The sequence below is a fragment of the Artibeus jamaicensis genome, unplaced genomic scaffold (assembly GCF_021234435.1).
Source record: "Artibeus jamaicensis isolate MK-2021 breed Jamaican fruit bat unplaced genomic scaffold, CSHL_Jam_final contig_777, whole genome shotgun sequence".
Taxonomy (NCBI): domain Eukaryota; kingdom Metazoa; phylum Chordata; class Mammalia; order Chiroptera; family Phyllostomidae; genus Artibeus; species Artibeus jamaicensis.
In genome coordinates, this window is record NW_026521966.1 from 1,919,881 (window position 1) to 1,944,806 (window position 24,926).

At 54.5% G+C, this 24,926-nt stretch overlaps 1 protein-coding gene across 1 annotated transcript in view; it reads right to left on the reverse strand.

The window, feature by feature from the left end:
- Positions 1 to 1,163: 1,163 nt before the first annotated feature.
- Positions 1,164 to 24,926, reverse strand: part of SLC13A5 (solute carrier family 13 member 5) — a 28,007-nt gene continuing 4,244 nt past the window's right edge. Inside the window, exons 2-12 of the mRNA XM_037126734.2 lie at positions 24,567 to 24,695; positions 24,150 to 24,286; positions 21,374 to 21,561; positions 20,275 to 20,443; positions 18,663 to 18,785; positions 13,896 to 14,108; positions 12,993 to 13,093; positions 11,803 to 11,921; positions 9,714 to 9,875; positions 6,434 to 6,571; positions 1,164 to 5,256 (exon numbers count right to left, since the gene is read on the reverse strand). Coding sequence (XP_036982629.2) covers positions 5,125 to 5,256; positions 6,434 to 6,571; positions 9,714 to 9,875; positions 11,803 to 11,921; positions 12,993 to 13,093; positions 13,896 to 14,108; positions 18,663 to 18,785; positions 20,275 to 20,443; positions 21,374 to 21,561; positions 24,150 to 24,286; positions 24,567 to 24,695 — 1,611 coding nt within the window. The 3' untranslated portion in view covers positions 1,164 to 5,124. The remainder of the gene's footprint in view (positions 5,257 to 6,433; positions 6,572 to 9,713; positions 9,876 to 11,802; positions 11,922 to 12,992; positions 13,094 to 13,895; positions 14,109 to 18,662; positions 18,786 to 20,274; positions 20,444 to 21,373; positions 21,562 to 24,149; positions 24,287 to 24,566; positions 24,696 to 24,926) is intronic.

Here is a 24,926-nt window from a genome sequence, read left to right on the forward strand (position 1 = left end):
TATTATGTGGTATATGATGATCGTGCAAGGGAATGTTATGCAGCTCTTAAAAAGGCGGGGAGGCTCACTCATAGGCACGCATCCAAGAGCAATGAAAACACATGACCACAAAGAGACTTATTCAGAGGATTTAATAACAGCTTTATTCATAATAGGCCCAAAGTGGAACAACTCAAACGTCCATCAAAGGAGAATAAACAAATTGCGGCATCTTTGTACAATGAGACACTCCTTGGCAGCAATAAAAAAAAAGAAATGAATGGGTACACACAACACGAATGAATTTCAAAAGCACTTTGCTAAAAAAAATAAATAAATAAATCAGACACAAGAGAATATGTACTGTAGGGTTCCCTTTATACGACGTTTACAGAGAACGCAAACCCCCATCACAAACCCGAGGGGCGCTGGCCCCTGGAGGGCGTGGTCGCCGGAAGAGGCGGGAAACATCCGGGCGGAAGGAGGCGGAAGTGGGTGTTGCTGGCACGAGCTGTTAGCGTCACCGAATTGAACACTTAAGATCGGTGCGATCCGCTGAATTTAATTTTGCCTCAATTTAGAAACAAAAATTATTGGATTAAAAAAAAAACACTGAGTCAAATTTCATATGTCCCGAAATGGAAGGGGGCTGCGGCGACAAGGCCGGAAAACGTGCTCGTGTGCGTCCACGTGGAACGTGGAGGACCTACACCTGTTCCGTAAGCTCGTGTGTGTGTTTCATCTTCAGGGGAATGTGTGGAGCTGCTCGCTGCTCCCAGAGCATTTCTAGAGGGGGGTGGAGGTCTCTGAAGTGGGCGGGACATGTCTCAGTACTTTTCACACTGTTGAAATTTCTTGTACTGTGTTCCCATGTTGTTAAATATAAAACCGAGTTTAAATTTCTTGACCGAGATTGAATTTTAGCATTGCTCTACCCTTGGTGACTGGAAGCAGGGACATCGATGCTGCCCAGGACTGCCTGCCAGCTGGCGGTGCACACCGGTGTCTCCGAGGCTGAGGCTGGGTGGGCCTGCAGATGGGCAGATCCGGGAAGCGCTGGAAGACGTTCCTTGGGCGAGGAAGTGGGAACGGAAGCCCTGGCTCAGGACACGGGCGGGGGGGGGGGGGGCATAAACTGTCCGATGGGCAGGATTTCAGCCAAAAGTGATAAGCTTTCTTTTAAGGAGTGCAAAATCACACCCTATTTAAGATTCATCTTGACGCAATTTTTTTTTAATACGAAAAGAAGTTGCTTTAGTGGGTTGGGAGACAAAGCTTGTAAGAGGCAGAGGGACTGGCGGGGAGAGTGCTGGAGGAAAGAGTTCTGAGTTAAGAATAGGACTGACTGCAAGGTATAGTCTTTAATCAATCAGCGTTTGGTCTTTTTTCCCACAAACAAGAATATGCCATTGAGGGCCTTACCCAAGAATGTCCGTACTGATTCTGAGAGCTGCACTCTGTGCTACAGTCGCAATTCCCTGCTCGGGTCCCAGAGCAAAGGCCTCACTGTCCACTCTCCTTGTTCTACCGGTGATAGGAGAGAGAACTTCACACGTCCCAGGGGATGCCCTGCGCCCTGGGCCTGCCAGAGGGACAGGAAATGAGCCCGACTGTAGTATCAGAGGGTAAGGAACCCTGGGGTCCTAACCTTTGGAATGTATAGAATCCTTGTAAACTCCTGGCAAAACAGTTGAAAGCAGTCCAAAAGTCTGATCCAGATGCCTTAGAGAGAACTGAAGGGTCTTGGGTAGAACCCCTTTACGAAATGTAAGAGGCAAAATATGGATGAGGAGAAGGTCTGAAAGGGCTTTCAGCAAATGGCTAAGACTCAGATGGGCACGGGGAGTGGGCTGTGTGATAGACTCCAAGCGCGAGACACTGTTGGGACTGGGGGCAGGACTGCATTTGTCCTGAGCAGATGAGGATCAGGTGGGGGGTAGAGGGTGACAGGCCCTTACAGATCCTCTAGTCTGGCCCCTCCCTGGGAGAAACTGAGGCCTAGAGAGTGGACTCTGTGTCAGATGTCAGGGCTGAGCTCAGTCAGGACTCTCACTCTAGCCTCCCCGTCCAGTGGGTCTCCTGGAGTCCTGGCCTTGGGGAACTGGAAGTAGAGCTGAAGCCCTTGACCAGACAACCGCATACTCTCTTCCCTCCTAGGAATATGTTTCTACCGAATTCCGTGGAGAGGCAGTCACTCAGGCAGGGCTGCAATGAGGGCAGCCCTCTGAAAGACACATAAAACCAGATCTTGCTCATCACCTACCCAAGAGCTCCCTGCTTTTTTCCTGCCGGAACCCAGATTTTGTAGTGGGTGGAAACTTCATCATTTCAGGAAGCACAGGCCAGCTCCCCAAGCCCAAGAGATGGGTCCTAATCGGTCTCATGGTATTCCAGTAGGATTCCAAGTACCCATTGTCAATGATTGGCCTAAGGATGACCATATGACCTCATTCTGGCCAATAAGACATAAAGGGAGGTCAGTGGGGGCTTCTGGGAAAGTTTTTGCTTTCCTAAGAAAAAGGAAAGATGAAGCAGGCACTGCCAGGCCCTCATCCCACATCTCTTTCTTCCTGCCTTCAATACAGATGTTTGTAGCATGAGGGTCAGGCATGGAGTAAAGAAAGGCCAGATGCCCTTAGGATGGCAGAGTGGATGGTGGAGCCTGAGTCCTTGGTGGCCTGAGTGAGCTGCTGGACCAGTATCAGCAGCGCTCTACCTCCGGACTTCTTATTAAGCAGACATTAAGTGCCCTTAGGGTATAAGCTACTATCACCTGGGTTTGTTTTTTTTTTTTTCTCTCTCTTACTTGAAGCCCAGAGCAATCCTGATTGGCACTGGCCAAAACTGTTAGCAACTCCAGCCAACTTCAAGAGATGCTGTATAGAAACAGCCTTTGATCAGCTTCCTCAAGCCCCCACCCAGCTTTCTTGTCAACCGTCAAGCAGATGGAGTCCAGTAGAGTCCTCCACCCACCGCACCGCATCCCCCCTCATCAGCCCAGCCAGTCCCACTCATCTTTCAATGCCCACCTTGGATGGCCTTCCCTGACGCTGCCCACTACCAGAATGCATGCATCTCACTGACCACACTGATTACTTGTTTATTTACCAGTCACACTTGTGGTGGCCTGCTCAGAGTCAGTCACGGTGCTGGCACTGGACCCAGCGGGCAGGGTAGGTCCTTGGGGAGCCCACAGACTGGCTGGCGGACAAGCCCACGGTGGAGGAACAGAGAGCGACAATAGGGGGTGGATCAGTCTCAGCTCAGTGGGGGAGCAGGTAGCCACTTTCATGCTGTTCTCTCCAAACAGATGCTTTGTTTCTTCAGGCAGCACTCAGCCCTGTCTGTTTCAACACTGTCCTGAGCCCATCTCCAGAGGCTGCAGCAGAAAGGGGCTCTTGTTCGATGATCTTCCCTGAGCAGGCAGGGCCTTGGAGTGGACTTGCTCTTGGCCACCCACTTTTCCCTGCAGGCCTTGTAAGGCCAGGGCCCTCAATGACTAGAGGAAGGAGCAGTGGACGTGGAGGCTGAAGATCCAAGTGCCACTACCTCGATGTGTGACGAGACACATGGCTTGCGTGGTTTCTCTGAGCACAGCCCTTGTTTGTCTTCTTAGAAGACAAACAAGGATACTAATACCTACCGCTGCCACAGGGCTGCTGCAAATGTCAAATGAGCAAAGTGGCAGATGCACCAGCTATAGGGAGGCCTGGCAGGTGGGAGGTGGGCAGCGGCTGCCTGTTCATCCGCCTGCCTGGCCCCCTGCACACAGCAGAGCACCAGAGACAGCACAGCGCACCTTTCCCCGGGAAGCAGATGGGGTGGTCGAGGTACATGCTCGGTCCCTGAGGGGGTTTCCTTGGGTTCCCATACTTTCTCCTGCCCTGAAAAGGGCCGTCATTGGACCTCGTGTGTCTGCTCCCGCCTCCCTTCCTGAGCAGCGGCAGGAGGAAAGAAAACGGGGCTGCTGGGGAAGAGGGTGGGTGTTGCTCACGTCCCCTCACAAGGGTTCTGAGGGTTCCCACGGCCATTCGGGGTCTTTGCTCCAGCAACTGCAGGTGGATCCACTCATAGTCAGGGGCCGTCTGCTCAGGGACCACCAAGTACTGCTCATTCTCCCTGACGCTCTGTCACCACCAGGCATGGCCACGAAGGCCAGTCAGCAAAGTCAAGGCTCCCCCCAGGGGCGCTCAGACCCTGGCAGGACAGACCAACTCTGAAGGGACCCTGCTCTTGGCAATTAACAGCTGCATCCACTCTGGGCCTGCAGGTGAGGGAGGACCTAGACACTGACTGTGACCCCAAAAGCGCTGTCACTGCCTGTACTTGGAATGTGATCCCAGCTGTGTGGGTGGCAGGAAGAGCATCTCCCAGAAGAGCCAAGCTGAGACTGCCTGGAAGAAAAGGGGGTGCAGGAGGGCCCCAGCCCAGTGTATGTGGGCCCAGAAAGCAAGGGGCCCAGGAGTTGAAGGCGGTACAGTGGGAAGCTGGGGAAGGGGGTCCATTCGTCAGGTAAGATGGAATGAGGAACGGAGGGTAGCTGGTTCACCAGTGGCGTACCGTGGCTGACGTCGTCTGGAAGTCATCAACTCAGATTCCGCATCCTTTGCTGGTGGCACTGCACTGCCGGTGGTTCCAGGAAGCTCTGCTTCCCACTCTCGCTCCAGCAGCAGGAAGCTTCCCAGGACCAGACGTTCTGTCCCTGGGCTGAGTTGTCCCTTCCAAGTGACAGGAGTGACCTGAGGCAGCCCAAAGTCAGCAGCAAAAGGCATGGGCTCTGGAAGGTAGTGTTTTTACCTCTCAAGCTGGGATCTGATTCCCATTTAGAGGACTCCGGGACCAAGCAAGTGGACATCAGAGCCCAGCACGAGGCTGCGTTGGGGCAGGAGCCGGCGTCCTGGCCCCTGTGCAGCCTGCCTGTCCCAGAGATGACAGCAGGCCCCAGGAAAGACGGTGCTGGCTGCCTCCCGGCAGGCTCCCTTCACATCTGAACAGGCCCTCCAGCCACCCCACCCTGGCTGTGACCCTGTGGGGTGTGGGCATCATGGGGTCTTTGGGGTGTGAAACCCAAAGCTCAGCTGGAAGGCCTGCTGGTGCCGGAAGGCTCAGGAGGGCAGGGCCTGTGTTACCGTCTTGTGACTCTTCCTAAGTCTCGACATGTGTCACATTAGCCCAGTCAGGGAAACTATCCAGGTCAAATATGACCCGTCCCCAGGTGTTCACCGCCAGAAATACACAGAAGACTCCAATTATGTTCATCATTAGTCCTGTTTTCATCTGGAAAAAACAGGGCCAGAGTCAGCACCCTGGGGTCATGCAGGGTGTCAGAACCAAGGTGCACGGGGCACTGGGAGCCAGTGCTCGGAGAAGGGGACGAGGGCTGGTGTGCCGGGCCTCCCTCCCTGGGCCATGCTCTGTGTCCACCCCACCCTCAGACAAAGCAATTTCACACCTCGCAAGTGTTATCGGTGCTCAGAGCATCCCCAGGAAACGGGAATAATGGTGGGTTCTCTGCCTATCTGGACATTTGCAAAACCGGGCCTCAGGGAGGTGACATGAGGCCACACCCCAGGCCACTCAGGGAATTACCGGGGGAGCCCAGGTCTGACTCCCGGTCCCGGGCTGCCCCCAGCCCTTCACCATCGCCCTGGCACCTGCGGGCTCCCGAAGAGCCGCCCGTGGCTCCGATGCCAGCTCTTTCTTCAGGCTCGCTAACCACTGCTTTCAAACCCCATAAAGACTTTTTACTGGGGGCTGGAGCTGAGGTTGTAGTCCACAGCTTCCGGACTACCCCTTCTCCTAAAAAATGCTCTGCAGAGTCCCGAGGACACCCAGCAGAGGCTCTGCGACAACTCACGCCCGACTGTGTTGGGGTAGGGTCCCTCCTTCCTGGCCTGGCCCCTGTCAGAGCTGCCCTCCTTCTCCTATCCGGGGCAATAAAGCCGAAGCAGAACTGAGGTCAGTCCCTCCGCTGGCTGCCTTTGTTGCTGAGGCATCCTCTGCTCCCGGGCAGCGGTCTCCGTTCCCCGCCCCTGCTTCGAGCCTGCAGACATCTCTCTGGCTATCATTAGTGTCCATCCACCCCCCCATCTCAGTCTTGTCCCTCTTGACTGTCCTCACAGCTTCTGCTAGTTTGGGAAGTGCACCTTGGCCATGTGGGGCCTGCCCTCAGCTGTCCCAGGTGTTCAGCGAGGGCTGCCTTGGTGGCTGCTTGGGCACCTCCAGGTGGGGGATTCTATAACCCACCTCTCCACTCTGGGAGACAGAACAGTATGAAATGCGAGATCATTTCCAAAAAGAAGACAAGCCACATATAAGTGCAAATAATAAGGGGAGACTGAGACTTTTGGTGCTATTCCCAAATCATGTGACATCACACGTCACTAGTAAACGGGGCATCCCTGGCGACAAAAGCATCAGAGCTGATAAAAGTGAACAAAAGCGGCTGCGTTACCATGTCAGAAACCTTGAGGTGTCCGTAGGCAAACACGATGGCGTTAGGTGGGGTGGCCACGGGCAGCATGAAGGCAAAGGACGCGCTCAGGGTACAGGGGAGCATGACGTACAGCGGGTTGAGGCTGATGGAGCGTGACTGGGGGGAAACACAGCACTGCGTGTCACAGACATGGAAAACAAACGCTCCTGGGGCCACCACTCTGAAAAGCATCCCCCCACGCAGCGTGCATGCCCCCCTCTGCGTCTCTGTCCCCTGGGTCCTCTGCCCTTTGCCCCGCCTCTGGGTGATAACTCTGCTGCACCCCAAAGGCCGAGTTCTGAGCCCTCCCCCCAGGAGCCCTTTCTGAACCCCCTCAATTCATTCAACATATATTTCTTGGCCACCTACTACATTCCAAAGACCATGCAGGTCACTTAGACCGCACTGAGCCTTGAAGCGTTCCTGCAGTGCACACGTGCACATGTCTGTCTGTCTTGCTATACACCAAGACAGCCCAGAGGGTGGGGCGACCACATCTTCTCACCAAGAGACACATCTGTGTACATGTGTGTTTTCATACACACTTGGGATCAGTTTGAATATGGAATTCAGTATCCTTCTTTTTTACTCTGCAGCTTAAAATTCAGCCACATGTAACAGTACCTGACAGAGTAGCCAGACACTTGTTAAATATCTGTTGAATGAATGATATCATAATACAATCCACAATATCTGCCAAAATGAATAATCGAACATGCAGATCGACAGATGGACGTGCACATGAGAGCAGACACATATGTGAGAATGTTCCTTACGACATGGCAACAGCAGAACTCGCAGGAAACAGCCTCAACGGCCATCCGTGGCAGGGCGGGCAGAGTAAATACGTACATACAGACAACGGGTAGTTCACAGCTGTAGAGAACTAAGTAGGCTTTGTGTGTGAACATGGGAAGATCTCTAAGATCTATAGTTGGACTTTTTAAAATTTAAGGTGCAGAACAAAACCATACACTGGTACCATTTGTCTGCAAGAGAGAGTGTGTCCAGTACCTCCAGGAAGATACCTAAGAAGTGGCTCACAGAAGTTGTCTCTAGGGGGAAGCTAGAGAGTGGGGGCCTGTACCCTGGTATTATTTGGCATTCGTAAGCCATGTATACGTATCACATTTTCAACTTAAAAAAATGGTACATGTTCCCATTTTATTAAATGCCCTTCAAAACTCTGATTTTTTTTTTAAATTGAAATATTGCATTTTATATTTCATTTGATAATATTACACTTTTGAATATATAACTTATTTCATCAATCCCCTACTATCATGGAAATATTTTATAATAAATGATTCTGCCAAGTGCGTCTTTGTAACACAGTCGACCCTTGAACAACAGGGGTTTGAACAGCACAGGTCCACGCACACATGGGCTCTTTTCAGGAAATGCACACTCAGCCCTCTGTATGCCCAGGTTCCCACCTGCAAAGCCAGCCAGCCACAGCTCAGACAGGAGCCCGTGATGTGCAGGGTCAGCTGTACACGCTGCTCTATGCCATTTTATATAAGGGACTTGAGCATCCACCGATTTTGGCACCTGAGGGAGGTCCTGGAACCAGCCCCCATGGGTACTGAGGGACCATACTTAAGTTCTGTGGGAGCCACAAGTTACACATGGATCTCTGACTGCGTGGGGAGGCTGTGCCCTGACCCCTGCAGTATTTGAGTGAACTGTACATGCCTGTCAGCATCTCTGGTGACTCCCTAAAACACACTCACAGCCACAAGTGGCTGAGTCAGGGCATAGGAGCGGGTTTCAGGCTAGGGTTCCTGTGGGCAGACAAGCTGCACCAAGTCACACCGCCCCTGGGAGAACTTGAGAGGTCCCAGCCAGGGCCCCCGTCTATTTCCTGGTTCCTCCGTGTGTCCCGGCCTTGGGCTCGCATGGTGTATGGCTCTGTGGTGCGGCTGGGGCATCACCGCCTTTCCCTTCGCCACAGCTGGGTCCTGAGGCAGGAGTGTGAGTGGGCTTGGAGGTCGCTGTGAGGAATCTTACTGGGGCTTCTGATTCTAGAAAGGCTTGTCTGGAAAGGCCTGGCCACCCCCTCGAGTTCAGAGCTCTGTTTGCCTGGCTGGGGGCCTTCAGGGCTCACTGCTGGGGCTGGAGGTGACAAAATCAAACCTTTGCCAGAAGAGGGAAGGCCTCACCACCCGGTGCCCAGCATCAGAAGATGCTCCTTGGTGTCTGTCTGGGCAGCCTGCTTACAGGACAGGGAGCTAGGGCGGCCACCTTGCTATTCCTAACACTGTCATCTTCACTCGGATTGAAAGGAGAAAACCACTCGGGTTTGCTTTTTATACACATGGACACATTGGAGGCCAAACAGAAATTTACCAACTGCAATCCTGTGTTCAAGTTTTTGTGACTCTGTCTCCCAACCCCAGAAGGGCGGCCACAGCCTCTCCCAGGCTCGTTCTGCAGTCTACAGGGGATTTTCACAGCCCTCGTCTTACTTGACCCTCAAGCGCAGGAGAAAAGAACTTAAGGGACATGTTCAAGAATCCCAAGACTTGACTCAGGTCTTCTGACCCCAAGCCCAGTGTTCTTCCTGTGCCACCTGGAAGTTGGTACTGCCATGTGTTGAGTGACAGGAGAAAATGCACGAAAAGATCACAGCCAATTTTCCTATAAGCTCTACTTTAAGTGCCAACTCAAAGAACATGCTCGCCCATAGCACGCTGATACCTGACGCCCAGGCTCACCACACAAGGCTCCTGAGAGTCTTCAGTCACACTCCCCATTTCCTTTACCTGGGCTTTCCATCTTCCCAAGACATCCTCTCCCCACAACCACTTCTAAGCCCGACCTTCCCGGAGACCTCTTCCTGTGGGTCCCCACCAGCAGTGTCCCCAGCTTGGCCTTCTCACACCTGCACTATATTCGGAGACCCTCGGGCCTTCCCTCACAGGACTGGTCCACTCCCCCTGGGCACAAGCCCTGCATCCCTGTCTTAAGAAAAAGTCAGTTACATTGACAAATAAATGCGGAGCACCTGGTTTGTGCTTAGCACTTTGCCAGCAGTGGGGACACAAAAAAGAACCAGCAGCAAACCGAGGGCAGGCCCAGGCCCACCGAGGGCTCCCAAGTCCTATCTGAGCCAGGGCCCAATTTAGGTCTCGAAAGCCTGGTCAGGCTCTGGGCCCTGATTTCACTGCCTCTCTAGGGACTTAGAACGTAGTCCTGGGTTGACAGCTTCTTATGAAACAATGGTTAAGAGCCCCCGAAACCCAGCAGGGTTACTCACCATAGAGGCAAAGATGGGCAGGAACAGGGTGGTGGTGGCCACGTTGCTTGTGCACTCAGTGAGTACAGCAGTGGTCGAGGACAAGATCAAGGTGATGGCTGCAGGAGGCACGGCGTGCAAGGGCTCCATCTGCTTCCCCATCCACTCGGACAGCCCTGAGACCTGGGAAGCACCCAGAGGACAGCCACCAAAGGGTGACTGGCCTATAGTTCCTGTAGGCCAGGAGGGACCCTCACCCTTCCCCAGGGAGCTCAGCCCATCCCCTATCTCTTACTCTCTCCGCATACGTTCCAGGGGTGACCTCATCCATGCCCACAACTTCAGTCTCCATCCTCATTCTGCTGTCTCCAAGATCTGTATTTCTAGCCCAACTGGTCTACTGTCCAGACTTACATCTATACTCTTTCTAGAAATCTCCACCCAGATGTCCCATGAGCATGTCAGACTCAACATGTCCCTACCTGCATTCCTCCTCTCTAGCCCAGAGTCTACTGTTCCCCCTGGGCTTCCCAGCTCAGGGAATGGATTCACCGTCCACCGTCCACCTTCTGTCCAACCTAGACCAGGAGTCATCCTGGGGAACCTTTGTCCCCCTCATTCCTTCCACCCAATCAGTCACCAAGTCACCCGAAGCTTCTCATGTCCATCGTCTCCTCTCAGGCTCCCACAGTTCTTGAAACTGAAGAGAGAAACTGGGGATCTGGACTTGGTGCTTTGGGCTGAGAAGAGATCGTCCAGGGGAGAGCATGAAAGTGAACAGGGAAGAGGCCAAGGACAGAGCCTGGAGGGACATTCGCATTTAAGGGAGACCAGAAGAAAAGTCGGCAAAGGAGACTGAGCAAGAATAGTTAGAGTTGGAAGGAAACTGGGAAAGACTGGTTACTTGGGGGCCAAAGGAGGGGAGAGTGGTCCTGCAGTCCAGCCTTCTGAGACCGACTTCGACGAAGGCTGCAGAGCGTCTGCTGGGTCTCCCTCAGCCCTGGCCCTGCCCAGGCCTCCACCCAGACATCAGGGTGATTTTCCCCAAGGGCAGGCCTGTCCAAGTCACTCTCTGGCCTCAGGCCTCCAGTGGCTGCCCACTGCCTGCAGAATAAAGTCCCCACTCCCTACCTTGGATTCAAGACCCTCATGGAGTGGCCCCTGCTAGGCTCAGCAGCCTCCCCTTCTGTTCCTCAGCTAGGTACCGCACACTTATTCCTTTACCGATGTGCCACTTCTTCCTGAATGCTCTTCCAGATACGTCCCCCTCTCTAGTCTGTGAAGTGCTCACAAACAAGGACCATATTTCAGTCTCCTCTGTCATTCCCATGTCTGGGCTAACGAGGGTATAAGAGAAGTGTCTGGTGAATGAATGAATAATAGATGGGTGGATGACTGGGTAGAGAAGTGACTAGATGGATGGATTTGTTCACCCAAAAACTATTTATGCACCCACCACGCACCAGGCTCTGTTCTAGATGCTGCAGAAAACAGGATAACAAAATAACAGGACAGATTCAGTCTATCTATTACATTCTCTTCATGGATGGACGGACACATGGACAGAGGCATGGAGGACAGTAGGCAGCACCAAGCTGTCTCATCCCTACCTCTGGATCATTTCTTCCCTATCAGGGAAGGGGGAGAGGTAAGAAAGTTATACTTTGGGGGTGTTCTCCCCCAAAAGCTGTCCCTCTCCTTCTACACTGCTATACACTTATTAAAGAAAAAATTTTAAATGGCAACCACATCAACAAAGAGTTCAACAAGAAGACCAAAGATAATGGTGGAAATCTCCACGAAAACTTGCACATTTCCCTAGAATGAATCACAGTGAAGACCCTTATCACCAAATCCCAAAGGAGACCTCACAGCACCCTCTGCCTCTCTTGGGTAGCCCAGGGTCACTTAAACTCAGTCATCCCTGCAATCACTCAAACAGCACTTTCTCTATTCCAGGCACCATTCATGGTGCAGGTTCCTAGGTCACAAAACAGAGTCCCTGTCCTCAAGAAATGTGCAGTTAGTGGAGGGCACCACGAGGCACCAACCCGGGGGGGGCAGGGTGAGGGGTGGGGGGCCCCTGGCCACCCATAGCTGGAGAAGTTACCTCGCATCCTTTAGCCAGAGCAAATCCGCCCCCCAGCAGCAGCACGAGGCCCCAGGGAACTTTCTCCTGGGTCACCTTCCAATCCAGCAGTGCAGGGGGGTAAAACGGAGCTTTCCTTTCTGTGAAGAAACAATAAACAAACACATACAGAACCCAGAGCAGCCTTATGAAGCAAAACCAAACATCTAATCAAGGGGAATAAAGGTCTGTAAGGACAATGAGTACCATCTCCCATTTACACATTGGCTAAAATTTACAATAATTACTATACCTGTTGCTGGTGAGAATATGGCAAAGCTACTACACACCCCTGGCAGCATTACTAGTTGGTATATCCTTTTGAAAAGCAAGGCAGCAATGCATTTAAGAGCCACTGAGATATATATCCCTCAGCATCATCACTTCTAAAAATGATTCCTGAAGAAGAAAAACCCTCAGAAAAAAGCTAGATATTGAACACATTAATTTATAATAATAAAAAATTGAAGACAGCCAGAATGTTCCATCACAAGAGAATGGTTACAGCCCCTCTAAGCAATATAATGCCATTATTAGAGAAGATAAATTTGAAGACTGTGGAAAAGCAAGAAATGTTTATTAGAGTAACCTCAAGCAAAAATATGAAAACAGAAACAATAAAGCAACAGGATTTAAATTGCATGTTTTGTTTATAGTCATATAATACATGTGCCTATTAATAAAGACTGGGAGGGAGAGAGAAACCCTAAGATACTGATAGCATCATGAAAAATTTGGCCCTGATTGGTGTTGGCTCAGTGGATTGAGCGCCTGCCTGTGAACCAAAGGGTCACCAGTTCGATTCCCAGTCAGTGCACATGCCTGGGTTGTGGGCCAGGTCCCCAGTGAGGGGCATGTGAGAGGCAACCACACATTGACGTTTCGCTCCCTCTCTTTCTCCCCCCCTTCCCTTCTCTCTAAAAATAAATAAAATATTTTTAAAAGAAAAATTCAAGACATTTTTCTGTTCCTGTATAATTTAGAAATGTGATTTCAAATGTTGAAAAAGTAAAAGAGAAATTTTACACTAAACAATACCAGGGAAGGCTTGAGAAACACCCTGTGTCCAGACTTTGTAATCTTGCCGGTCCACTTTGACAGAGTAGGCTTTTCTCCCTCCTAAGCCCAGGGCACCAACCCCGATGAATGGGAGGCCGGGACAGAAGCCTTACCTTCCTCGGTCTGGCTGCAGAAGTTGAACTTGGGCTTCTGCGAAGGCAGAATGAAGAGCAACATGGCCACCAAGATGGCCACAGTGGCGTCCGAGGCGTACCTGGCAGGGCGAGAGCACACAGGATGAGCCAACTCAGCCGCGGCGGAAGTCACACAAGAAGCCTGGACCGCATCTAAATGTCCCGGCATGAAGAAACAGGCTTGGCTGGGTATGAAAACTGGAATCCCGGAGGCCAAGGTCAGAAGTGGATCCTGGCTGGAAACCAAGACTCTCCCATTCCTGGCCTGGCCACCAGCACTGGGTGACCCTCAGGCCGCTCTCTTCCCCCTCACACCCAGGTTGCTTCCCGGGGGGAACTTGTGACCTCCCCTCAGGCAGATTCTCTAGAATTCTGGGCTCCCTGGGTGACCACAAACAGACCTTAAGGCGGAGAGAGCAGCAGCAGGCGGCTCTGCCCCAACCCGCACCTCCTGCCTCCTCCAGGACGTGCTCGTTTCTCAGCCTTCCTTCCAGCTGACTGACTCCCTATCATCTTACCCAGGACAGAAACTACACATACCCCCTTTTGCCAAATTTCTGCCTAGAGAAGATTCTGGATCTGTGACTTCAGATGAACTATCTCAGATTTGAAGAAAGATGAGGAAATAAAGATGGCGGCGGAGTAGAGATTTGGAAACCGGAGCTCCACCCCAGCCCAGCAGCTCTCTCTCCACCGCAGCCCTGGCCTGGCCGAGTACTTTCTGCTCAGCCTGTTGGGGAAGGAGGGGCCACGGGGTTGTATCTGTGGGCTTGTCCCGAAGACTGGTGAGAAAAAATGAGTCTGGACACCAACAGTGCGCTTCAGAGCTCATCTGCAGAACAAAGGGGGGCCCCAGAGGCTGCTGCAGAGCGAATGACTTACTTTGTCTCGCCCTCTGCCCAGGCGACCGACAGCCAGCCAGGCATGAAGCCGGGGTCCCGGGAGAACCACAGGCCGACCAGCAGGAAGAAGCAGACCAGGACGTTGACCTCGGCGAAGGAGAAGGGCCCCAGCTTCCTGTACTCCTCGCACAGCACCTCGTAGGCAGCCTCGTCCTTACTCCTTGTCTCGGGCCCGCAGCCCCAGGACTTAAAACTGGAGGATGCAAAGACAAAAGGACAGCGGGGCAGATTGGTTGGCTCCGGGGCTGATTGTAAGGAAGCCTGAGTGTTGGCAGCAGACTCCTGTGGAAAGGCCTGTGGTGCTGTCCATCGCCTGGGGTGGGGGCAGTGCTTGAGCAAGTCCCTTCCCCACTCCATCTCTGTCACCTGCCTACCACACCTCACAGGACCTGGTGGGGAAAGTCTCTGTTATAGGTGCCCAACACATGCCCCAGAGTACCCCAGAACTGCAGGATGCTCCCAGAGGCCTGAGAAGACACAGATGGGTGGCCCATCTGGACCAGGTTGTAGGGGCAATGGAGGCAGGAAAAGAGAGGATGGTTAACAGGGTGGGAGGCTGAGAAGAACGGGGTGGAGGTAGGCAGGAGTATTGGGGGGTGGAAATAAGCAGAATTGAGGCTGCCACTGGCTGGGAGACCTGGCAAGTGCCCAGTCATCTGCAGACCAGCTGCCCCCGTCATCTGTCATCTGGGGAAGGGCCATGACATGTTCAGGAGCCAGCTCGAGGTGGAGCCAGGACTCCCTCATATGCCCCCCAAGTCTTTCTCCTCCCACAGTGGCCTGGAGCCACATCCAGTGATTCCAGAATGCCAGGCCCCATCAGCAAGGTAGCTCAAGAGGCACAAAGAACAAACAGACCAGGCCAGGCAGGAGCAGGGTGGGTGCTTGCCTTCCAAGGAGCTGGAAGTGCAGGGCTTGGGATCCAGGAGCCTGGGGCTAGCAGCAGGCATGACCATGGCAGGAAGGAAGCCAGCCCGGGCCCTGGTCTTGGATGGGCTCCTTAGGAACCAGTGCCCATTGGCCAATATGACCTGCCCAGGATGTCCTGCAGGACCTCCTTTAGAGGGGTGCTGGCAGGAGGCAGGAAGGAGGAGGATTCTTGGAAGAGGTGTGGAGGGTGCCTCAGCCATGGGGAGGGGTTAACGGGCCCCCCGAGGCCCAGGATCCAGGCCTTGAAGAATTCTCTGAAGGGTCTATGCACACTTTCCAGCCTGTCAGCTTGAAGGTGGTGGGCCTAGCCAAAAGGAATGTCCCTGGAGAGTCCTGCCTGTGCATGTCCTTCCAGAGGCCCTACAACAGTCTTCGTAGGAGGGCAGAAGGTACTGGAATTGGGACCGAGATCCCAATTTCTGAAGCCAAGGCTCAATGTGAGCTGCCTGGGAGGGCCATGCCGGTGAGGGGACACAGCCTGAAGCACAGGACACAAGGCAGCTAGGATATGGATGCTCAGAAGTTGGGAAAGCAAGAGGCAGTGATAGGGTCTCATGTCTGCACAGCCTGCCTCGATCTCTGTGCTGGACAAGGGGGCAAGGCTGGACATCCAGAGTCACCTGCCAGGACACCCTCAGGTCATCCAGCACGGCAGACTCTGTGGATGGCAGCCTCTCGCCCCCTGGTGTGGAAGAGTCTGTTTTGACCAAGAAGCAATCTGCTGCCAACTGTCATTCTCGAGACTGCAGGGCTAGGCCAGAGGCCTCGGGTTTCCGGGATGAGGGCTGACTCTGGCGCTCCTGGCTGCTGGTGACTTGTGCCGACATCACTGACTGTAGACACCAGGGGCTGCACCGCATCTGCAGTAGTTGTGCTGCTCCCCACCCTTACCCCTGCACCATGGTGCTGCCAAGCCTTCAGGAGCCCCTTAGGCTAAGAAGTTTCTCCCTCCTCTCTGGGTTAATCCTGTCCTGTCCGCTCACCACTGAGCTGGCAGGAGGTACAAACACATGGATCCAGTCTGCCTGTGGAGCCCACAGGGCAGGATGGGCACGAAATGTCCTTCTACAGTAGAATGGCCTTCAGAACGATGAGGATGAACTGGTACAGAGCAGAGGAGAGAGTGAAGGAACCCCTGAGTCCCCCCGAGAGCCTCTACCATGGCGGGGGTCCAGAAAAGCCCTTATTCCTTGACTGGGGGTCAGCCTGGAGAGGAAAGCTGGGACTGGGTCAGCAGTAGTGCCGCAGCAGTCCTGGGCTGTCCTGGGCTGTCCTGGGCTGTCCTGGGGTAGGGGTTCTGTGCTCTACTTGGTTGTCAACGGCCAAGGAGGTCACTCATAAATCCAAAAAATTTAATTTTTCTGGATTAGGACAACAGCAATGGCCCTGACCTTGCTCTGCATGACCATCCAGATGAGAGAGCCACACGAAGGCACAGCGGAGATGTTTCCCACGGCCAAGACAGGTGCTGACCTGCCTCTGGTGAGGTAGTCTGGGGGGCCCGGAGGCAGGTCCTGGTGCGTGGCAGCGCACGGCCTGAGCTAGAGGACATGCGCTACTGTCCTGTCATTCAAGCCGAGTATAAAGAGCTGTGCAAATGAGGCTTCCTGTGAGCCACCCCCACCCCTACCCACCACACTCCAAGCCTGGGTGGTGAGGCCCCTGAGCTGGAACAGCATGCCGGGAAGGCGGGTATTGGGGGCAGCCTTCAGCCCAGCCACAGATGGACTGCAGAAGCTCCAGGCTCCCTGCCAGTCAAAAAGTGCCGGCAGAGGCCACGCCAGGCTGGGTGAAGTGCAGCACAGCACAGGTGAGCTCCCAGGAGCCCGTTGTCCACCTCTAGAGGCTGGCGGTGTCCTTGTGGTCATGGGGCCAGGCCAGCTCCCTTGGCTTGCTCTGCTGGGGAGCTTGGTAGCCCTCAGGGCTCCGGGCCCCTCCCCCACCCCAGGCTGAGGGGAGGCTGAAACTGGTACCCGACATCTGGCTGCACCTAGGCCTCAAGGCACTCAAGGGCTGCAACCTTTTGCCTCCCCAAGAGGGGACTGTGAGGGACTGAATTGTGTTCCCTAAATTCATATGTGATGGTATTAGGTTTGGACAAGATCATGTAGTGTCTTCATCAGCAGAGGAAGGTACCAGAGCACTCTCTCTGTGAGGACACAGTTGACAACATGGCCTTCTGCAAGCCAGGAAAAGGGTTCTCGCCAGGAACCAAATTGGCTGGCACCTTCGTCTTGAACTTGCAGTCTCCAGAACTGTGAGAAATAAATGTCTGAGGTTGCAGCTGCCCAGGCTGCGGCATGTGGTGATGCGGCTGAGCTGACTGAGACAAGGATGAAGGGTAGCGGGCCCAGGCTCCAGGACCAAACTTCCTGGGTTCAAATCTCAGCCCCCCGACTTCCAAGTTGCACACCCCGGTGAAGGCCATTTACCCTCTCTGTGCCTCAGTTGCCTTATCTGTAAACTGGGGATAATAAGAGTATGCACCTCACAAGTTGATGTGAAGATTAGTTAACGTAGGTAGAGTGATTAAAATTGTGTCTGGTGCTTAAAAAGCTCTCAACAGGTGCCGGCCGACACCCCCACTTCGCCGAGTACAGCCTGCAGCAGGTCTCCCGAGGCCTGCTGGGCAGGCGCGAGGACTCTGGTCCCGAAGCAGGTGTGAAGAGCAGGGCAAAGGGCTTCGCTCAGTAGCAGGCTGCGCCCGAAGGGCCCGCCCCCCAGGCCGGCACCGAGGGCGGCAGAGGAGGGTGCCCGCCCCAGCTGTTGTGCCGCTGCTGTGACCACTCTACGTGTGGGTATTTTTTAATGGCAATTTTCAAAAGGTTTTCCTTTAGGAGGAAACTTACAAAACTGCCCCTCTTTCCCCGGTTAACTCACAGGTTTAGGGGGCCACACAGGCCCATTTCTGGCTCTGGCTGCCGGTGGCTGAAGGCACAGAGCACCCGGCTCACAGCTAAGCACCTTCCATACCAGTGCAAGAGGGTTATCTTTGCTCCACAGATAAATTTGTGTCTTTTAAAGTCACAAGAGCGTCTGCAAAGTATTTGTCAGCCACACATGGTTTCTGCCCAAAGTCTGGCTGCTGACAAGGATGACTGTTGGTAAACCTGCTGTGTGCTGGGAAGAGGAGGGTAAACTTGGCACCACCCTTTGCACGCCACTGGGAGCACGTAGGCATTTGGTAAACACCTGGGTTTCCACTGTTTCGACATTATCAGGTGGCATGCTGTGACCTCACCGAATGGACACGTGCAGCCAAGTGCAAGTTAGCCAGCGGTATTGATTTGTTCACAGGGACAAGATACCCTTCTTTTTATTGCTTTGACTCATGTTGATGGCTTGCTGGTCTTTCTCCCTGGGACGGAAGCCAGGCTGGGTGCCGGGGACAGAGAGCACTGGCTACAGGAGGCATCAGAGGAGCTCAGGGGCCCAGGGCAGCACTAGAACGTGACTATGGGTACTGAGGGACAGGACCATGTGGTGCTCAGGAGAGCCCGGGGGAGCAAGCATGGGATTCTTCTATGATGGAATGGCAGGGGGTGGGGGAGTCAGAAAAGGTGTCCCTAAGGACACAGCATTTGAAGTGGCCTTGAAGGCTTGAAAGGGTGGAAGATAGGGAATGGCATTCCAGGAAGAGGGAACAGCATGTGCAAAGACATGGTGAGCAGCCTGAAATGGCCAAAATGGGAGGACAGACTGGCAGATGGTGGAGCTGGAGAAAAGGGCCAGTCAGGACGAACTCTGTGGACTGGCCTACTGGCTCCTGTGCAGGGGCAGGCAGATGAGACTCTATCCCAAAGCAGCTCAAACTTACTTGAATCCCATATAGATGTACTGAAGCCACAGCCAGGTGAGCACCAGCATGATCAGCATGGTGGGGAAGGCGAATCCAAACCAAGAAGCGAAGTTCACGGTGTCCTTGCTGCCAGGAAACAACCTGAAGGGAGAAACACCAGGCCACAGCTCCACCTGATGCTGAGCTGCAGAGAGCAATCAGGTCAGGCCCTGTGGGTACGGGGCGGGCAGCGGCCGGAGAGATGCCCCGAGAGATGGTCTGGAGAGCAGGTCTCATCCTCCCAAGGCCCAGCCATCCGAGTCCACTGCCCAGTATTACCCCAGTGAGGCGTGGACCTCAGGACACAGCCTGGCACAGTAGGAGCCTGAAGAGTAACTAACTGACCCTCCTGGGGGTCTGCACCCTGCTGAGAATCTCATAAAAGATATGTCCCTTTCCTCCAGAAAAATACGCCTTTGTACACCCATAACTGGGCCAACAGCATCAGGTGGTCCACAGATGACCCAGAACCCTCACCCTGTGGGCTTCTGCAAGGTGGGCCCCCACCCTCCCCTAGGAAAACAAATCTCGACAGTCTTGCAGGGTGGGGCCATATCACAGTTCCAGGGGCTGGAGAAGGGTCACTTTCACTCTAGGCTCCATCCCCCACCCCCAGGCGTTGCTCACTTTAGCCCAAGGGTGTCAAAGTAGACACAGCGCTTTCTGCACTCAGCCAGAATCTCCGGGGAGAACTGAAAGCTATCATTACAGAAAATGCTCACAGGATCAGAATAGTCTGCTTATTGGCTCTCAAGCGTCTGCTCCACCCGGCTCCAGGCCTGGCCTTCCCACCTCCCAAGGGCTCTTGTCTGCACAGGACAGCACCCCCTCACTTCTGCTCCTTCCCCCTGGGCCCACTGTAGTTTGTATCTTCCTTCACAAGGGCATTTACACAACCCACCTAGAACTTTCCAGGCATCCGCTACCCTCAGCAGGCGGTGAGTATCCCACAGACAGGGCCCAGGTTTTTCACTTCTGTGATTCCAGCCCTACCTGGCACAGGGCAGGGACAGAATGGAGACCCCATGGCCTATGTCTATCTGTGGCCAAGGAAAGTTCCAGACCACCACTGCAGTCCATCCAGGGGCCTCACGAGGACATTGGTCGCCTCAAGAACAATGAGAGGAACTACAGCGAATGAGCTGATGAAGCAGTGAGTGACTTAACCTCTAACCCTTTATGCCATCGCTAAAGCCCCACTATCATGGGACCACGACCATTCAGAAGCCAGGTCAGCGGGCCAGTTTTGAGGAGAACATCTATGGGGGGGCCTGTTTTCCGCCAGTTTTAAAGCAGGACCCGGCACCCAGGACTATGTTGTCACCCTCCACGACTTCAGCTCAGAGTTTAATCACACATGACCTGTGTGAGTGAAAATGCTGAGCCCCAAGAAGCGCCCAGGACAGAAAGCAACCAAGTCTGGGGACTGTCGCCAGCTCCCACCCCGAGGAGTCCTGGGCAGGCGCAGCAGAGGCTGCTGGGGCACACCCTCCCACCCCAGCTCCAGGGCTCCACTGAGAAGGAGGGACAGGAGTGGCTCTGACCCCGGGGCGCACATCATTGTCCCTAGGAGGCGTGGCCAGTGACTCACTCATGCATCTGGCCCAGGAGCACCACGTTGGGTCCTGTCCCAGTCAGGGTGGCAGTGCCTCCGATGCTGGCTGCGTAGCACACACACAGGGTCATGGCCTTGCACATGCTCTTCCTGCCACGGTTCTCCCGCGGCCCCATCACTGGGCCTTCAGACAGCGCTTGGCTCCCTGCAGTGACACGCCTCTGTAAGCAGAGCCAGGCCCAGGGGCCCCTGCTCAGCCCCGCTCCTCACTCTGCCACTGACCTGAGGCTGGGGACAGGCTGGCTCGGCTGGCTCCCGCCTCAGGGTTTCCTCAGCCTCCCTCTCTGCCTCCCGCAGGCACTTCCCACTGCGTCTCCCAGGCTGCTCGAAGCCCAGTGCAAATTCAGCAACCTCAGACTCACACCCTTCTTTCCTGCCTCCTTGCTGTTGCTCCAGCTGGTCCCTCCCTCTAAGGGGGGTGTCCGAATCCACCTTAGCTGCCCTTTCCTCCTAGAACGGCCTCTCCCTTGTCTGGGTTCCTTTGGTGTCTGGCTTATGGCACCTGGTGGCTTCCCACAAGTCAGAGGAACTAGGCAAGGGGCCTCATTGCCCCACCCCACTGGGTCCCTTCAGTCCAAAGTATGGGTGCATCTGCTTCATCTCAGCAGCCCCAGGACCTGGCGATTGGGCCACCAGAAGGACGGGCCCTGAGTTCCCTGTGCTGGGCCCTGGGGATGGGGTACAGACAATGCAGAGAATGAAACAGGCGCCATCTGACTCCCCCAAGCTCCGCGGCTAGTGGGGAAGCAACATGGGACAACCACCCCAACCCCTGTGGGAGCAGAGAGCAAACGGGAGGTTCAGGGCAGGCCTCCCTGAGGATGAGTAGAAGGAGCAAAGGGTGACAGGCACCCCGCAGGTGCTCAAAAGATGCCCAAATGAGGAATCGAATGAATATCTATTGATTCTGTGATGGGTAGGAGCCGAGGGTTGGAACTTGCTATGAACAGTATTAAAGGCCTTAACTTTCAGGTGCTAATTACATTCCTAAAACTTATGAAAACAGCATTTTCTAAGTATTTCCCTGGAGGCCTGTTTAGAAGTGGACCCAGCAGCACCCCAGCCCAGGGCTCACCTGGCAGCTCGCAGGTCTTGCCCTTGTCCACCAGCTCCAGGGCGCCCAGGCCGGCCTCGGCGGTGGCGCCCGTGGCTTCCATCTGCTGCAGCACGGCCTCCACGATGGGCACCATCATGGCCGTGGTGGCCGTGTTGCTGATCCACATGGAGAGGAAGGCCGTGATGCCCATGAAGCCCAGCATCAGCCTGCAGAGGAGCAGCAAGGAGGGAGGACGGAGAATTCCCACCCCCACAAGCCCAAACCTTTAGGGGGCAACAAGGGTTGGGCCCTCCTGCCGAGATGCCAGGGGTCCAGGCCAGGGTGCTGAGGCCAGTTCAAGACGAGGTTGTCCGGGAGAGGGTTGGAGCTTAAGCCCCTCCCTCTGCCTCTCCCCTCTCCTTCCTTCCTCCCTCTCTCCCGTAGGAAGAGACAACCACCCCAGCCCTGTGGGAGCAGAGAGCGGATGGGAGGTCTGACCGGTTCAGGGCAGGCCTCTCTCCCAGGAGAAAACACGACTGATTCCTACTATGCTGGCTGCAGGGGCACCAAGAGGCCTTTCTCAGACCCAGTCGTGGTTCTAAGGAGCTCCTGTCCAGCTGGGGCAGCACAAGCAACCAGACGGTGCCAACTCAGTGGGAACAGTTGGCCCTAGTGCTAGGGCGTGCCAGGACAGCCCTGTGTGCAAGCAGCCCCAAGTATCTAGAAGATTCCCACCCACCCCAGACCCTGCTTCTCCTCTCCTAAGTTCAGGAGGGCTGCACAGAGTTAGCCTTCAGGGGAAGGCGATTCTGGGACGAGCCTGGGACATGTCTGACCCATCATGTCTGACCCTCAATCACCTCTCTGCACACACACTTTGTACCTTCTCCATTCAGCAATGGACCAGATCAAACAGTGTTCAGAAGGCAAGTTCCCTTCATTTACACCACCTGTCTTCCCACCTTTGTCCCACCTTTTTCCCACCTCTGCCTGTCTAGAACATTCCTCATGGTCCTTCAAAACCTGTTAGATAATGTCCCTCCTGTGCGGCCTCACTCCCAGTACAGCCAGGTGGGGTGAACACACCCTCCCCCAGCCCCCTCCAGCACTCCTCACTGGCGAGATTCGGAGGGCCTGTTGCTCTGCCTGCTCTGTCCTTGGGTGGTGAGCAGGGGAAGGGTCTGATTCTTCTCCGTGGCTTCCATGTACCCTGGCACAGGGCCAGAAACCGAAGAGGCTCAGGGAGGGCTGGCTAAATGCAACGAAACTGCTCCCGGCCTCCATGTCCCTTGGTGGCCAGGCTTCCCCCTAAGGCCGCTCATTCACCTGAAGCAGGGACCTGGGTGCTGCACTGCACTGAGGTCCAAGCTGGCATCCATGCAGGTGGACCCACAAGAACAAAGGCTGGGATCCAGGCTGGAAAGAGGCTCAGAGTTTTCACGAATGAGACTTCAACATGATGCTTCAAGGCACCAAGTGGGCCTCAACATAAAGGTCACCCCCACAGCAGTGCCACAAACAGCTCAGAGGGGAAGCTAGGTGACAGGAACGAGCACAGAAGCCCATGAGAAACTCCCAGATCTGGGAACAAAAGCTCTTTGGCACTCTCGGAATGAGGTCTACCTGCCGATGGAGAAAAGCCAGCTGCTCAAAGGATCCTGAGAGCAAGAACTCTGAGGCCACTGAGGCCTCGCATTACTAGAAAACACAATGGCTTTTGATTTGACCCTGTAAACCAATGACTGGAGGGGACCAATGCTATGACGGGTAACAACAGAGATCAGAGTCACAATGCTTTCTGAGCAGGGGAGCCTGAGGGGCCCAGGGAGTTGGGCATCACCTCCTGGAGGGCGGACCAGGCTCTTTGTGCTTAGGGCCCAGCACAGTCCCTGACACGTGGACGTCTCAGGAGGGAGTGGCTGTGAACTAACCATCCACTGCCTTCCCAGGGTTGGGCCGGGCCGGGCCACAACTTCATTCAGGGAGCACATTGCCTCAAAACAAAGGTGCATCCTGAGCTCTCTACTGGGGCAGTGGCTGGGGGGCAAGGCCTCATCAGACAGCCAATCATTTATCCCTTCTCTGTCTCAAATTCTTCCTCTATAGAACATGGGTGGTAGGAATGACACCCAGCTCTCAGAGCTGTGCTGAGAGTTAAATCAGGGGATAAATGAGCTCCCAGCATCCTGCCTAAGTCGTTGTTGATGCTCAATGTAGCCAGGTGACTCTGATTACATGAACTCCATGGGATGCTTAGAAATTGCCTGTGATTGGTGGGGGCAGATCTTGGAGAGATGGAGAAGCTGAGGTTCTAAGTGATGTGAGGCAAGACAGGGTAAGAAGCTTCTTTACAGAGGGAAGAGATGTGCCAGCTATGGAAGGATGACCTTTCTGCTTCCTCCTGAGAGGGGTGGTTGAGCCATCCCTGCCCTGATTTCCCCACAAATAGGGGTATCTATTTTCCCCTGATAGGGGTATCAGGCATGGCTTGATCCAGCCTCCACCCACCTTGGAACCCCACAGCCCTTCCTCCAGAAAGTCCTCTGAACATGCAGGGACCCTTGCTGGCCACTATCCTCTGGATTCAGAGAACCTTTACCCACTGCTACTCACCACAGGCCCCCCCCCCATTGCCCATGCATCTGGCATCCCCAGCTAAAATTGTCATGTGCCCCACCCAGGAATCTACCTGCCAGCCCAGCCCAGGTAAGCCTATGGGCAGCCCTGCCTGTGGGTCATCTGGTCAGTGCTGCAGCTCTTCCTCAGCCCTGGGGCCCACAGGGAGCTCGTGGCAAGGAAGAGAAGGCGTAATTACTGTGCAGGCTTGGCCCCCACCCAGAGGAGAGTGCGCAGGGCGATCCTCTTGTGCAGGTTCCAGCGCTCCACAGCCACAGCCACGATGAGGCCACCCAGGAACAGCATATTAGTGTCCTTCATGTACTGGATACACACCTGGAAGGTGGCAGCATGGAGTCCCCATCAGGGTTCCTTCCTGGCCACACACTGCTTGGGCTCAGGGCCACCCACATCCCCAGAGACAGGCAGGCAGACCAGATGCTGACTCTAGGGACAGTTGGGAGTGGGATGAAGGGTCAAGTGGTACATCTCCATGCCAAAAAGAATGCACAGTGGGCTCCCCTGGTCCCCCGGGGCCCGGGCAGCTCAGAGGCGGCTTTGAGAAGGAGCCAGTGGGAGGAGCAGAAGGCCACCAGGATTCCCTAGGTCTGCTCACCTGCCTGGAGTCCAGAATCTTGAGAAGTGGGAAAAGCAGGACAGGCATGAGGGCGGTGACTGCCAGAGGGATGACTTCTGTGCACCAGTAAATGGCCATGAGGATGATGACGTAGGCACACCTGACAAACTGAAGAGACGGCCCTGAGGCCTCGGCACGCTGCTGCCACCCTCAGTCTCACCCCCTCCTGTGAAACGTGGGGGACAATGCCCCCCTCCTTTGGTTGTTTAATGTTTCGTCAGCACATTTATGACAATCATCGTTACCCACCCAGACTCTGCACCCCTTCCCCACCCCGTCCCAGCCAAGCCGGTTGAATCAGCCACCAGGACCTGTAGCTTTCAGTCTGTTACCCTCCGG